At 42.0% G+C, this 15942-nt stretch overlaps 1 protein-coding gene across 7 annotated transcripts in view; it reads left to right on the top strand.

The window, feature by feature from the left end:
* cadps2 (Ca++-dependent secretion activator 2) overlaps positions 1-15942 on the top strand; it is a 237066-nt gene that overhangs the window by 45541 nt on the left and 175583 nt on the right. For all 7 annotated transcript variants that reach the window (XM_029751538.1, XM_029751535.1, XM_029751531.1 and 4 more), the window contains exon 2: positions 8737-8850. In XM_029751538.1, coding sequence (XP_029607398.1) covers positions 8737-8850 — 114 coding nt within the window. The remainder of the gene's footprint in view (positions 1-8736; positions 8851-15942) is intronic.

Genomic DNA, 15942 nt, shown 5'->3' with positions numbered 1-15942 from the left:
CCACAGGGTTCAATTCGTGGGCCAACTCTCTTCTCTGTATACATCAATGATGTCGCTCTTGCTGCTGGTGAGTCTCTGATCCACCTCTACGCAGACGACACCATTCTGTATACTTCTGGCCCTTCTTTGGACACTGTGTTATCTACCCTCCAGATGAGCTTCAATGCCATACAACTCTCCTTCCGTGGCCTCAAACTGCTCTTAAATACAAGTAAAACTAAATGCATGCTCTTCAACCGATCGCTGCCTGCACCTGCCCGCCTGTCCAGCATCACTACTCTGGACGTTTCTGACTTACAATATGTGGACAACTACAAATACCTAGGTGTCTGGTTAGATTGTAAACTCTCCTTCCAGACTCACATCAAACAACTCCAATCCAAAGTTAAATCTAGAATTGGCTTCCTATTTCGCAACAAAGCATCTTTCACTCATGCTGCCAAACATACCCTCGTAAAACTGACCATCCTACCGATCCTCGACTTCGGCGACATGATTTACAAAATAGCCTCCAATACCATACTCAACAAATTGGATGCAGTCTATCACAATGCCATCCGTTTTGTCACCAAAGCCCCATATACTACCCACCACTGCGACCTGTACGCTCTCGTTGGCTGGCCCTCGCTTCATACTCATCGCCAAACCCACTGGCTCCAGGTCATCTACAAGACCCTGCTAGGTAAAGTTCCCCCTTATCTCAGCTCGCTGGTCACCATAGCAGCACCCACCTGTAGCCCGCGCTCCAGCAGGTATATCTCTCTGGTCACCCCCAAAGCCAATTCCTCCTTCGGCCGCCTCTCCTTCCAGTTCTTTGCTGCCAATGACTGGAACGAACTACAAAAATATCTAAAACTGGAAACACTTATCTCCCTCACCATCTTTAAGCACCAGCTGTCAGAACAGCTCACAGATTACTGCACCTGTACATAGCCCATCTATAATTTAGCCCAAACAACTACCGCTTCCCCTACTGTGTTTATTTATATATTTTGCTCCTTTGCACCCCATTTATTTCTATTTCTACTTTGCACTTTCTTCCACTGCAAATCTACCATTCCAGTGTTTTACTTGCTATATTGTATTTACTTCGCCACCATTGCCTTTTTTTGCCTTATCTCACCTCATTTGCTCACTTTGTATATAGACTTATTTTTCTACTCTATTATTGACTGTAGGTTTGTATTACTCCATGTGTAACTCTGTGTTGTTGTATGTGTCAAACTGCTTTGCTTTATCTTGGCCAGCTTGCAATTGTAAATGAGAACTTGTTCTCAACTTGCCTACCTGGCTAAATGAAGGTGAGGAAACTTAAACTTTGTTGAAGCACCTTTGGCAGCGATCACAGCCTCGAGTCTTCTTGGGTATGACGCTACAAGCTTGGCACACCTGTATTTGGGGAGTTTCTCCTATTCTTCTCTGCAGATGCTCTCAAGCTCTGTCAGATTGGATGGGGAGTGTCGCTGCACAGCTATTTTCAGGTCTCTCCAGAGATGTTCGATCGGGTTCAAGTCCGGGCTCTGGTTGGGCCACTCAAGGACATTTAGAGACTTGTTCCAAAGCCACTCCTTGTCTTGGCTGTGTGCTTGAAGTCGTTGTCCTGTTGGAAGGTGAACCTTTGCCCCCAATCTGAGGTCCTGAGTGCTCTGGAGCAGGTTTTTATCAAGGATCTCTCTGTGCTTTGCTCTGTTGCATATACCCTGCCTCTGCTTGCACTGACCGCAAGAGAAGTGACACAATTTTCCTAGTTAACCTCTTACATCTACACGTTCCGCTAGCGGAACGTCTGCTCCAATATCCAATGATGGGCGGGGCGCGAAATACAAACTCCTCTAAAATCCGAAAACTTCCATTTTTCAAACATATGACTATTTTACAGCTATTTAAAGACAAGACTCTCCTTTATCTAACCACACTGTCCGATTTCAAAAAGGCTTTACAACGAAAGCAAAACATTAGATTATGTCAGCAGAGTACCCAGCCAGAAATAATCAGACACCCATTTTTCAAGCTAGCATATCATGTCACATAAACCCAAACCATAGCTAAATGCAGCACTAACCTTTTATGATCTTCATCAGATGACACACCTAGGACATTATGTTATACAATACATGCATGTCTGTTCAATCAAGTTCATATTTATATCAAAAACCAGCTTTTTACATTAGCATGTGACGTTCAGAACTAGCATTCCCACCGAACACTTCCGGTGATTTTACTAAATTACTCACGATAAACGTTCACAAAAAGCATAACAATTATTTTAAGAATTATAGATACAGAACTCCTCTATGCACTCGATATAATCTAAGTACATAGCCCAGCCATCACGGGCTAGCTATTTAGACACCCAACCAGTTTAGCCTTCACCAAAATCACATTTCCTATAAGAAAAATGTTCTTACCTTGCTTGTTCTTCGTCAGAATGCAGTCCCAGGACTTCTACTTCAATAACAAATGTAGGTTTGGTCCCAAATAATCCATTGTTATGTTCCATCAAGACGTTTTGTTCGTGGGTTCTAGACACTATCCCAACGCTAAATCTCGGCCACGAGCATGACGCAGAATGTGACAAAAAATTTCTAAATATTCCATTACCGTACTTCGAAGCATGTCAACCACTGTTTAAAACCAATTTTTATGCAATTTATCTCGTAGAAAAGCGATAATATTCCGACCGGGAATCTGCCTGTCTGTATACTGAGGGAAAAGCCGGGGGCGGGGCGGGTCGCGAGCGTAAGGCTTAGTCCACTGAGTGACCACTTAGCTTTTGCTCTCCTTTGTTTCAGCCAGGGCTTTGAATTACGTCATTCCTGTTTTTCCCGGGCTCTGAGACTCCATTGGAGACGTGGGAAGTGTCACGTAACAGCAGAGATCCTTAGTTTTTGGGAGAGATGTCAAACAAAGAAAATAAAAGGTCTGACAGGGTACTTCCTGAACAGAAGCATCTCAGGTTTTTGCCTGCCATAGGAGTTCTGTTATACTCAGACACCATTCAAACAGTTTCAGAAACTGTGGAGTGTTTTCTCTCCAAAGCTAATAATTATATGCATATTCTAGTTTCTGGGCAGGACTAATAATCAGATTAAATCGGGTACGTTTTTTATCCAGCCGTGAAAATACTGCCCCCTAGCCATAAGAGGTTAATATTGCCTGCTAACATGAATTTCCTTTTACCTCTTACATCTAGATGTTCCGCTAGCGGAACGCCTCGCCAATATCCAATGATAGGGCGTGGCGCGAATTACAAACTCCTCAAAAATCCGAAAACTTCAATTTTTCAAACATATGACTATTTTACACCATTTTAAAGACAAGACTCTCCTTTATCTAACCACATTGTCCGATTTCAAAAAGGCTTTACAACGAAAGCAAAACATTAGATTGTCAGGAGAGTACCCAGCCAGAAATAATCAGACACCCATTTTTCAAGCTAGCATATAATGTCACCAAAACCAAAGCTAAATGCAGCACTAACCTTTGATCTTCATCAGATGACACTCCTAGGACATTATGTTATACAATACATGCATGTTTTGTTCAATCAAGTTCATATTTATATCAAAAAACAGCTTTTTACATTAGCATGTGACGTTCAGAACTAGCATACCCACTGAAAAAATTCCGGTGAATTTACTAAATTACTCACGAAAAACGTTCACAAAAAACATAATTATTTTAAGAATTATAGATATAGAACTCCTTTATGCAATCGCGGTGTCCGATTTTAAAATGGCTTTTCAGTGAAAGCACATTTTGCAATATTCTGAGTAGATAGCCCGGCCATCACAGGCTAGCTATTTTGACACCCACCAAGTTTGGCACTCACCAAACTCAGATTTACTATAAGAAAAATTGGATTACCTTTGCTGTTCTTCGTCAGAATGCACTCCCAGGGCTTATACTTTACACCCAATGTTGTTTTGGTTCCAAATAATCCATAGTTATATCCAAATAGCAGCGTTTTGTTCTTGCGTTCAAGACACTTTCCGAAGGGTGACGCGCCGGCGCGTTTCGTGACAAAAAATGTCAAAATATTCCATTACCGTACTTCGAAGCATGTCAAACGCTGTTTAAAATAAATTTTTATGCGATTTTTCTCGTAAAATCGCGATAATATTCTGACCGGGAGATGTTGTTTTCTTTCAAAGACTGGAAGAAGAAAATGGTGTCTTCACGCGAGCGCCCGTGTCATTGTTCTCAGATCGACCACTATCCAGATGCGCTGTTGTTTTCCGCCCAGGGACTGTAGAGTCATCATTCCCCGTTCTGGCGCCTTCTGAGAGCCTATGGGAGCCTTAGAAAATGTCACGTTACAGCAGAGATCCTCTGTTTTCCATAAAGAGTCTATAGAAGGCCAAGAAATGGTCAGAGAGGGCACTTCCTGTATAGAATCTTATGTTTTGGCCTGCCATATGAGTTCTGTTATACTCACAGACACCATTCAAACAGTTTTATAAACTGTAGGGTGTTTTCTATCCAAATCAAACAATTATATGCATATTCTAGTTTCTGGGCAGGAGTAATAACCAGATTAAATCGGGTACGTTTTTTTATCCGGCCGTGAAAATACTGCTCCCTATCCTAAACAGGTTAACTAAATATGCAGGTAAAAAAAAACATACTTCTGTTTACTGATTTTAAGAAAGGCATTGATGTTTATGGTTAGGTGCAATTGTGCTTTTTTGGCGAATGTGTTTTGTTAAGTCATCACCCGCTTGGCGAAGTTGAAGTAGGCTGTGATTTGATGATAAATTAACAGGAACCGGATTGATTATATGCAACACAGGACAAGCTGGTTAACCTAGTAATATCATCAATCATGTGTAGTTAACTAGTGATTATGTGAAGATTGATCGTTTTTTATAAGAGCAGTTTAATGCTAGCTAGCAGCTTACCTTCGTTCCTTGCAGCCACAAGGTCCTTTTGACACTGCACTCGTGTAACGTGGTCAGCCTGCCACGCAGTTTCCTCATGGATTGCGATGTAATCAGCCATAATTGGCATCCAAAAAGGCTGATTACCGATTGTTATGAAAACTTGAAATCGGCCCTAATTAATCGGCCATGACGATTTAATCGGTCGACCTCTACACTGTCCATACATAGACACACTACGTAGTATTTTCAGCATGGAAAGGACGACTGGGCAATGATTCAGTGGCTGGCATTGAGCTGAGACATACACACACACACACACGACTGTCTATTGATCTGCTATTCAGAAGAAATTGCTGGTTTTGCCAACAAGCTCTTAATTGTTCTGATGAGAGGAATACTTTGTAATTAGAGTGCATTCTCACACACACCTTAGTGCAAACCTCCCACCCCACCTGCCATTCACAATGCATTTCTCACACACTCTCAGTGGAGATGAAAACAACGCTGGATAATTCACTCCCACCCTTGCATTGAATCACCTAATACAAACATTGTTAAACCTTCTCCTAGTCATCTAATCTGCAACCCTGTATATCTACCATCTGTGTGTAATGCATTGAGTGCGTTCATACGGTCTTCATCTATCTCCCCATAATAAATGACAAGCCTTGCCATGAGCGTTCCTAACGGATCATGGCTCTTTAACTGTGAAGAGACCTTTTGAAAGGTGATGATGCCTGTTGAGTTTCAGCTCAATTTATGTCTGTACTTATCTGTCTGATGCTCTGTCCAGGTTTAGACGTCTGTGGCGTGATATGATGTATCTGTTCCGTCAGACCCTTATTTCCCAGCGGAGAGAGCCTGTTTGGTAGAGATACCACTAAAGTCAATGTCAGCACACCTTGCTCCAGGGCTTGGTCACCCTGTGTTAGACTCAAGTTCCATTGCTTCAAACTTTTCTAGAGTACTTTTCCAAACATGCACCCACGCTCGCTCTCACACACACACACACACACACACACACACACACACACACACACACACACACACACACACACCAGCTAGTTTTTTCAGCACGGAAAGGACCACTGGGCAATGCTTGTGTGACTGTTATTGAGCTGACGAACGCACACGCATATATAAATAAATACACACACACACACACACAGTTGAAGTCGGAAGCTTACATACACTTAGGTTGGAGTCATTAAAACACGTTTTTCAACCACTCCACAAATGTCTTGTTAACAAACTATAGTTTTGGCAAGTTGGTTAGGACATCTATTTTGTGCATGACACAAGTAATTTTTCTAACAATTGTTTACAGACAGATTATTTCACGTATAATTCACTGTATCACAATTCCAGTGGGTCAGAAGTTTACATACACTAAGTTGACTGTGCCTCGAAACAGCTTGGACAATTCCAGAAAATGATGTAATGGCTTTAGAAGCTTCTGATAGGCTAATTGACATCATTTGAGTCAATTGGAGGTGTACCTGTGGATGTATTTCAAGGCCTACCTTCAAACTCAGTGCCTCTTTGCTTGACATCATGGGGAAATAAAAAGAAATCAGCCAAGACCTCAAAATAAAAATTGTAGACCTCCAAGTCTGGTTCATCCTTGGGAGCAATTTCCAAATGCCTGAAGGTACCACGTTCATCTGCACAAACAATAGTACGCAAGTATAAACACCATGGGACCACGCAGTCGTCATACCGCTCCTGAAGGAGACGCCTTCTGTCTCTTAGAGATGAACGTACTTTGGTGCGAAAAGTGCAAATCAATCTCAGAACAACAGCAATGGACCTTGTGAAGATGCTGGAGGAAACGGGTACAAAAGTATCTATATCCACAGTTAAACAAGACTTATATCGACACCTGAAAGGCCGCTCAGCAAGGAAGAAGCCACTGCTCCAAACCCGCCATAAAAAGCCAAACTATGGTTTGCAACTGCGCATGGGGACAAAGATCGTACATTTGGAGAAATGTTCTCTGGTCTGATGAAACAAAAATAGAACTGTTTGACCATGAAGACCATCGTTATGTTTAGCGGAAAAAGGGGAAGGCTTGCAAGCTGAAGAACATCATCCCAACCGTGAAGGACGGGGGTGGCAGCATCATGTTGTGGGGGTTCTTTGCTGCAAGAGGGACTGGTGCACTTCACAAAATAGATGGCATTATGAGGAAGGAAAATTATGTGGCTATATTAACGCAACATCTCAAGACATCAGTCAGGAAGTTAAAGCTTGGTCGCAAATGGGTCTTCGAAATGGACGATGACCCCAAGCTTACTTCCAAAGTTGTGGCAAAATGGCTTAAGGACAACAAAGTCAAGGTATTGGAGTGAGCAAGGAGGCCTACAAACCTGACTCAGTTAGACCAGCTTTGTCAGGAGGAATGGGCCAAAATTCACCCAACTTATTGTGGGAAGCTTGTGGAAGGCTACCCAAAATGTTTGACCCAAGTTTAACAATTTAAAGGCAATGCTACCAAATACTAATTGAGTGTATGTAAACTTCTGACCCACTGGGAATGTGATTAAAGAAATAAAAGCTGACAATCATTCTCTCTTCTATTATTCTGACATTTCACATTCTTAAAATAAAGTGCTGATCCTAACTGACCCAAGACAGGGAATTTTTACTAGTATTAAATGTCAGGAATTGTGAAAAACTGGAATTGTAAACTTCCAACTTCAACTGTATGTGTATGTAGACGCTCAAGAGAGCGCACACCTGACACACACACACACGCACACGCACATGCACACGCACACGCACACGCACACACACACAGAGGTATGAGGCCAGTCGTGTAATTTTTGGTTGTTGATTTTCCCATATGATTTTCCTATATGAAGAGGCTATTACTCTGCTTGCTCACAAAGTTTTCCTTTTTTGAAGCAGTGCTATCATTTCAGCTGACCGAATTTTTGGCAGAGCATTCCTTCTGAAAATGAAGAAATTATGAATAAAATAAAAGTATTTATCCGGAGATAAGACTAGGCGCTAAACAGTTGTAAACACAATGAATAACATCAGGTACATCAGCATTCCCTCAGCTCACTAGTAGCCACACAGTTGAAAGGCTAAACACTTGTTTAAGTTGCGGAAAACCCATCTCGCAATAACGCTCCCCACACAGGGGCTGGAGGAGGGAGATAAGTGGCTGTCCACATTGTGTCAGGAGAAACAGCAATATGAATTTGATTATGTTTTTGTTGCTTGCAGTGCTACTGTCAGTGGGAGAATTTTTTTTTTCATTTTCCAAATACAGACTGGCTCGTCCCTCATACATAAGCAATGGCAGAGCGAGAGAGAAAGCTTTTGGGGTTTTTCTTGCTTATTAAAACTGAACATGTTGGCAAAAAGCATTTCTTTCAGACAGTAGTAATCATTAGAGAATTTTCGAACAAGAATGATATGGACTGATGGTGTTTTTGAAATTGTTGCCTCACTTTTTTAGGGCTTCTTTGCTGGCTATGATTTGTTTCTGGGAAATTGTGTATTCTACTGATTGCCATGTTATAGTGAAGTAGAGGCATCATTCCATCAGCACTCTGTTAAATTGGTTGTCTAGCAACACAATTCTGCAGAAAATAGAGAAAAGATTTCTGAAACCAATAATTTCATTCCATTCAAACGCATTCCAAGCACTTGAAGTCTTTTGTCACCGAGTACTTCATGGCTTGAATAGAACAAAGTCCAGGACAACAATGACTAGAATAAAAAGTTGTACAAAAATAAATTAATCCAATCTTTTGTTGATGTGAAAATTAGATAAAAAGATGATTAAATAATATTATTCTTGTCTTATTTTGTTTTAATATTGTTTCTCTTTCGCTCTCAGCTTAATAAGCAGCAGCTGCAGGCGGTGAAGGATCACTTCCTGGCCTTCCTTAATGGGGAGACACAGATCGTGGCGGACGAGGCCTTCTGCAATGCTGTGCGCAGCTACTATGAGGTAAGACCTCACCCTTGGCCCTAAAAAAACACATTCAGTATAAAACACTCGGTATTTGAACCTAAACATATAACTTTGTCAGTGCTAAAGTCCTTGACGGCCACAGTCCTGCTAGTTTTTTATTTTCTCCATCGCACATTTTATCAATTTACTGATTGGCCACTGATTGACACCACCATACGCTGTCACTGTGGGCCAGGAGGACAGAGTTGGGCACTGCATTGCCATTGTATGTAAATGTTGATGTGGGCTCACTGGCTAGCTTCCATTGTGGCATGCTCTACTTACCACCGGGAGCCCAGTGGGGGTTGCAGTTTTCCAGTGCCACACTTGTCTGCCAAGCAGTTGTTTATTTCAGCTGTACTGTCTGGAATCTGTTCTTTAGAAGAAGGGCCTTACCTCTTGTGCTCTTCAATTTCGCCTGACTGGCGCCTCCAACTTGGCAGAGAGAACTACATGTGCCAGTGGTATAATCTCGATAAACAAGGCTTTTTCTGTCCCACTTAATCTCCGTTATGTGGTTACCCTCACTCCTCCAGTCTGTCTGGAGATGGATAGGGTCATTTCACTCTTACGGGCCATTTTGTGATTAACGTTATTGCGAGTGTCTGGTGAAAAATATTTGAAATCGATCAACTGATGCTAACAGCTTATGCATGGGGGGGATTCTGAAGAGGAGGGCGCTCTCAAACACCTCTACTCCCTCTTTCTCAATACGTCTATCACTTCATTGCGGCACACTTTTGTTTAGTCTTCCACTTTCTTTCCATCCCTCTTAGCACCCACATTTATTTATTTTTGGTCCATTCTTCCCTCTTTCTTTCCCTCTTGTTTGCTATCAGTCCATCTCTCGTTGATATATTTTATTTTACTTTTTCCCTCTCGTTTTCTCCCTGCCTGTCCCTCGTTTGTGGTTTCCATCTTTGCCTCTTCCTCTCCTCATCCCTCTTTCCCTGTCTGTCTAATCTGCTGCAATTAAAGAGGCTGAGAAGCCTGCTTGACTGATAAGATTTCCATCTCATAAAATATGATGGGTACAACTCGCTTCAGAGGAAGAGAAGGCTAAATTTACTGATTGACACCACCATACACTGTCACTGTGGGCCCGGAGGATAGGGTTGGGTTCTGCATTGCCTCATCACTCTCTTTCCTTGTCTCAGTCTCTCCTCTTCCTTTTGAAGCGAGTTGTGACTATCATAGGTTATGAGATGGAGATCTTATCAGTTGAGCGGGCTTCTCAACCTCTTTAATTGCAGTAGATGGGAGAGGAACCCATTGAAGTCTATGCCTGTCTTTGCATGGCTCACTATGTGAAGAGTGTCAGGGCAAGATGTGATCAAAGACAACCTGTTATTACTATTCAGTGGACATCATCTTGAAGTGTAAGAAGCTCATCAACTTTTTGAATTCTCAATTCTCCAAGGCATCTGCTAGAGTGCGGAAGGCCACAGGCCATATGTCCAACTTGAGGAGGTGGAATTCTGACTTATTACTGTGCTTACACATTTACCCATGATGCTCAGGACTATGCAAATCCACTAAAACAGACTCTTAAAAGGTTCAAAGTATTTGCCTTTGTCACTCCGAGTACATGGCGTGTGTGCTTGATCATGTTCATGTTGTTGTTCCTATGGATATGTAGGGGCATTGTGTAGTTAGGAGTCAGCAGCAGCACCCCCACCACTAGAGCAGACCCAGGCACATATAATCCATTCTAATGTGATCACTGCATGTCAGGTAAGTCATTAGGCCTGATCAATACAGTAGCTTTGGCAATACACCGCAATGCCCTGATAGCATCCGACAGTCCACTATTAATCTTTGTCTATTGATTGCTTTCTGCCCTCCGGTAGTCTCCATACCCGCTAGTGCGTATACCGTGCATTTGGAAAGTATTCAGACCCCTTCCTGTTTTTAACGTTACAGCCTTATTCTAAAATTGATTAAATCTTTTTTTTCCATCAATCTACACACAATGCCCCATAATGACAAGGCAAAAACATGTTTATTTCTAGTCTGATGAAACCAAGATTGAACTCTCTGGCCTGAATGCCAAGCGTCACATCTAGAGGAAACCTGGCACCTTCCCTACGGTGAAGCATGGTGGTGGCAGCATCATGCTGTAGGGATGTTTTTCAGCGGCAGGGAATGGGAGGCTAGTCAGGAACAAAGTACAGAGATCCTTGATGAAAACCTACTCCAGAGTGCTCAGGACCTCAGATTGGGGCGAAGGTTTATATCCAATCGAACATCTCTGGAGAGACCTACAAATAGCTGTGTAGCGACGCTCCCCATCCAACCTGATGGAGCATGAGAGGATCTGCAGAGAAGAATGGGAGAAACTCCTCAAATACAGGTGTGCCAAGCTTGTAGTGTCATACCTAAGAAGACTCGAGGCTGTAATCGCTGCCAAAGGTGCTTCAAGAAAGTACTGAGTAAGCAGGGGTGGGCAATTCCAGTCCGAGGGCCTGATTGGTGTCACAGGTTTGCCAGCTAACACACCTGACTCCAATAATCACCTAATCATGATCTTCAGTTAAGAATGCAATTTGATGAATCAGCTGTGTTTGCTAGGGATGGAGAAAAAGTGTGACACCAATCAGGCACTCGGAGTAAAGGGTCTGAATACTTATGTAGATGTGATATGAAACTTTTTTTTTTCAGAAATGTCTACAAAATTGTTTTTGCTTTGTCATTATGGGGTATTGTGTATAGATGAGGGGGAAACAATTTCATACATTTTAGAATAAGGCTGTAAAGTGATAACATTTGGAAAAATGAGGGGTCTGAATACTTTCCGAACACATGGAATTTTCTGCTCTACATCAGGCTCAACATTTTCACTACGACCATGTCTGTCAAAAGTTGGAATTTGTATTACTGTAATGATGGGGCGGTGAGTCGGAAGCAAGTGCAGGCGAAACGTTTTATTAAAACAACAAAACCAAGAACACGACTCTAACAAGGCAGTACGCCGATACACAAGAACAATACCAACTGCTGAGTGAACATGGGAAAGTGACATATAAAGGGGAGGAAATTATGAAGGTAATGGAGTCCAGGTGTGAATCATAATGTCGTACGCCGGAGGGGAGGAGCAGACGTGACAATTACCAATAGATTGATCAACATAGCACTGAGAACAGCAACCAGTGAACCAACATTACCTTTTCTCTTTATTGGCTCTTCTTTTTGTTCTGCTGCTGTGCAAAAGTTGGATGTGCGTAAAACCATTGCTTATCATTTCTATCCGTTCTTAGTGGTGATTCTTCAACTGTTATTAATGAGGTGTATGGGAAGCATAGAGGCAATAAAGTGGAGGACTGGAAGAGGAGGGGAAAGCGAGAGGAGGAGTGTTAGAAGGAGAAGAACAGGTGATGATGATTAGCATAGAGAAAAAAGGGGTGTCGAAGAGAAAGGCAAGTAAATGGTGAGAAGAATAATGGGATGTGGAAAGAGATGGAGAGAGACAGTGGGGGGAAGATGCTTATCCAACAGTACTTTTATTACATTTTTTACCTTTTTTTATCAGGGAGTCATACTGAGAGAAGAGCCTGAAGGAATTTCGAGAGTTGGCCATCCCTGAGACCGGGTGTGGTGCCTCGTATGTCTGAAGTTCAGTAAAGATGTTAGGTTAAGTGGGTCTTTTTGTATAAGGACTTTATACATAGTAATGTATCAACCTCCGTGACATCAAAGAGGACCAACCAACTTTCTGGTAGAGAATGCAGTTATGAGTACTGTTTCATAGCCGTTTGGAATCACAGCACTTCATCCAGCTACTTATCACTGCATTCATGCATAAACTTTACACTCAGAGTAGGAGATGAATATGAAATGACGGCTCACCAATGTCAACTCTAAAATGTCTTTCTGTGTATGCCTGTATGAAATTCTTATCCCTATGTGTCACATTGCCCGCACATACAGTATATTAACTGACTAATGCATTATTTTGACAAATTTATGCCTGTAAGCTATTCAATTGGACTGCATCATTGCAGCTGTCTGATATTTAGCTAATTAGCATCTTCCCAATAATTTAGCACACAGGTTCCACAGTAAGATGGGAAAGCCTGGCGTAAAAACAGGATTTTATATTTTACATTAACATGTCAGAGAGCACATTGATATGCTACAGAACAGAGTACATCTTCAATTACATAGCATAACACTGACCGTGTGCCATAGTGGCTGTCACACAGTTTGTATAGCTAATTATTTCAAAATGTAAGAGATTCTCCAGTGATATTAATCAAGGCATCATTCCATAATTTTACCTCCGGCAATATTTTCATCATTCAGTGTTAGTTCCTTCAGTTGTCACTCTTTCATTTATTTATTTGATAAGACATTTGATACTGAATTACCAGAGAACATTATTAAAATTTGTTCAGCCCTCTATTTTGGGAATACATCAGATTTGTTTCGATTTGTTTTGAGATCGATACACGATGTGTTCTCAAGCAGAACAAACATGAGTACTGACTAATTGGTTAGCGCTACTTTTTCAGTTCTTCTTAATTACCAATCAAGTCTTAGTCCATTAATTAATCATGATTTTAATTACAATTTGAGACCAGTTATTTATTTACAGCTTTTTGAATTTCACCAAGGAGTCAATTTCATTGGACTGACTGACCAACCGCCCGACCATTCGTTAAGAGAATTCAACCTCATGAACAACATGGTCATGGCCAAAGCGCTGATAAAAATCTCTCAGCCAATTAAAACTTTTAGAACGGAGTCCAATCTCTCAAACTAGCCGCCCACCCAAGATTAAAGGACTATCGATTGACTAGGCCCAAGATATTCATTATCGCCTGGCTTTGAATGCTTAGCATTTCTAGGGTATTCATATTGCTTTGTGCTCTCAATTGAAGATAACGATCTCCTGTGCTTTGTGCGTGCGCCTGCTTTATCCCTGGAAAATAGGAAATTAATACATCACTCATCACCTGGCTCTGTGAGAGGTGAAGTGGGCTTAACAGACTTTATCTCTTGTTCTGTGTCTGGTGGCTGCTAGCCGTCCACTGGGTGCCTGACCGTACAAACCACCAGCATGCTCTGTGTGTGGGTTAAGCCCCTTAAGCACTACCACGTGGCCATGTTAGGTGTTAAATATGCAGGTGAGTGATACTCCTTTGTAATGAGTGAGTCTCTGGATAATGATAATAATTATAATGATGATCATGATAATTATGGTTGTGATGTTTATCGACTTAGCTCTTTTCATTGGATCCGTACGTGCACACTCATTGGGTGTCTGCTTGCTACCTATGCAATGACATTTAGCCCTGCTTAGTGTGCAGAAGGCGTTGGTGGGATTTTCCTACAACCATTCCTTTCAATTATTTATTTACCTCATATTTTCCATTTATCTCCTGTTGCATACTATTCCTGCTTGTTGACAGCCTGGGTCGTTTCATTTCTTCTCATCAGTCTGTCACCTCACGGTGTCAAGCACTGACAGAGCCACCACACTTGTCTGATAGAGGACAACGTTACTTAGCAACCTGTGGATCCTGGCAAGCAGCATGAGGGTATGGCCTACAGAGGTGACAGCCCTGAGTCCTCCCACTCTGAGTTGTGTGACAGCGCTGGTGACCAATAGAGAGAGGTTGCGCACACCTCTTACATGAAGAAACCTGGGAGATGTGTCTTTGTCATCTCTTGGCTTTAATCCCTCCACAGCTGCACTGCGCCAGATCATTGCGCAAAGGCAGGTACAGGACTTTAACTGTCTTCCATGACAACCCTGATTGACAGGTCCATGATGAGCCTGTTTTAACCAAAGTGTGAGTAAGACAGGCAGACAACACCATTGACCTTTTGAAAGACTAAGGACTACACATTGCCAATTAGGTGGCCATCAAGTGAGAAATAAGGACTGGGATCCACATCGATCCATTTTGATTCACCTCAGTCCTCATCAGTGCCTGCCAGTGCCCTGCTACCCAAAGACTTCCAGTCATTGTGCTAATGCTAGTTCATACTGGACACAGACATAAAAATGGTATCCACAAGTTCACTCTGGGGAGTGACTCTGGGGAAGTAGAGAAAGGGTCTCTGCCACAATCCCGAAGTATCCCTTTAACTAATTTACCGCACGGTGATGTCACAATGGAAAGGCCAAAGCTCCATCCCACCAAAACAGGCTGAAATGTCAGGTGATCTTTTCAAACAGCTCTTACACTAAAACGACTTTATCAACATTTTCACAATATTATTCCAACCTCAGTGTGGAAATATATATTAATATAAAACTTGAAAATCACGTTGACTGCACTGGGCCTTTTTAAATTATTACTTACTCTGATTCTCTACTTTTTGAGGTGTAAAAACAACACCCTTTTAAAAATTACACTATCTCGGTAACACATTCTGTATATAGCTAGCTAGCATAGCTGTCTATGAATCCAGAGAATCTCTGCCACAACAGAGGAAGTCTGCTCTGTCCCCTGCAGCAGTCAATTCAGCGCTTCTTTCTCTGGTGGCTTCCTGGGACAGAGTGGGAGCGTGGTGGCTCTACGGCAGCTCCTGCAACCGTCTGTTTGCTTTGATATGGGTTTGTTCGAACGCTCCTAACGTGGCATGAAAGTGGATTTACTCTCACTGAGGGGGAGTGCAGAAAGGAGAGTAGCTTGGATTGTGGATAATGTGTGGATGCAGGTCTTAATGTGTGTATTTTTTGTATTGTGTATATGTACATGGTTATGTCTGTGTGTTTTGGGGTGTATGTGAGGAAGCAAAATGTGTGCGGGTATGTGAGTGTCAGTCAGGAGGATGAGAATACCTTGCTTGAACCCTCAGTTGTCCATAGATACTGTGGTTAGTAACATCTCACTTCCCCTCAGAGGGAAGATAGCAGTCATGTCTCCCAGTCCAGCAATAATGGCATTATGTACAGACGACAGAATTGACACTTACCTACTCTGAGGTCTATGTGTCATTTCTTCTTATTTCTTGTTTTTTTAATACTAGTATTACATTTGTTATTGATAATTGCATTGTTGGGTTGAGTTTGCAAGAAAGGCATTTCACTGTACTTGTGCATGTGACATTGAAACTTGAAAATCATGAACGCTCTCA

The sequence above is a fragment of the Salmo trutta genome, chromosome 4 (genome assembly GCF_901001165.1).
Source record: "Salmo trutta chromosome 4, fSalTru1.1, whole genome shotgun sequence".
NCBI classification, from domain to species: domain Eukaryota; kingdom Metazoa; phylum Chordata; class Actinopteri; order Salmoniformes; family Salmonidae; genus Salmo; species Salmo trutta.
This window is presented reverse-complemented; position numbering and strand designations above follow the sequence as displayed.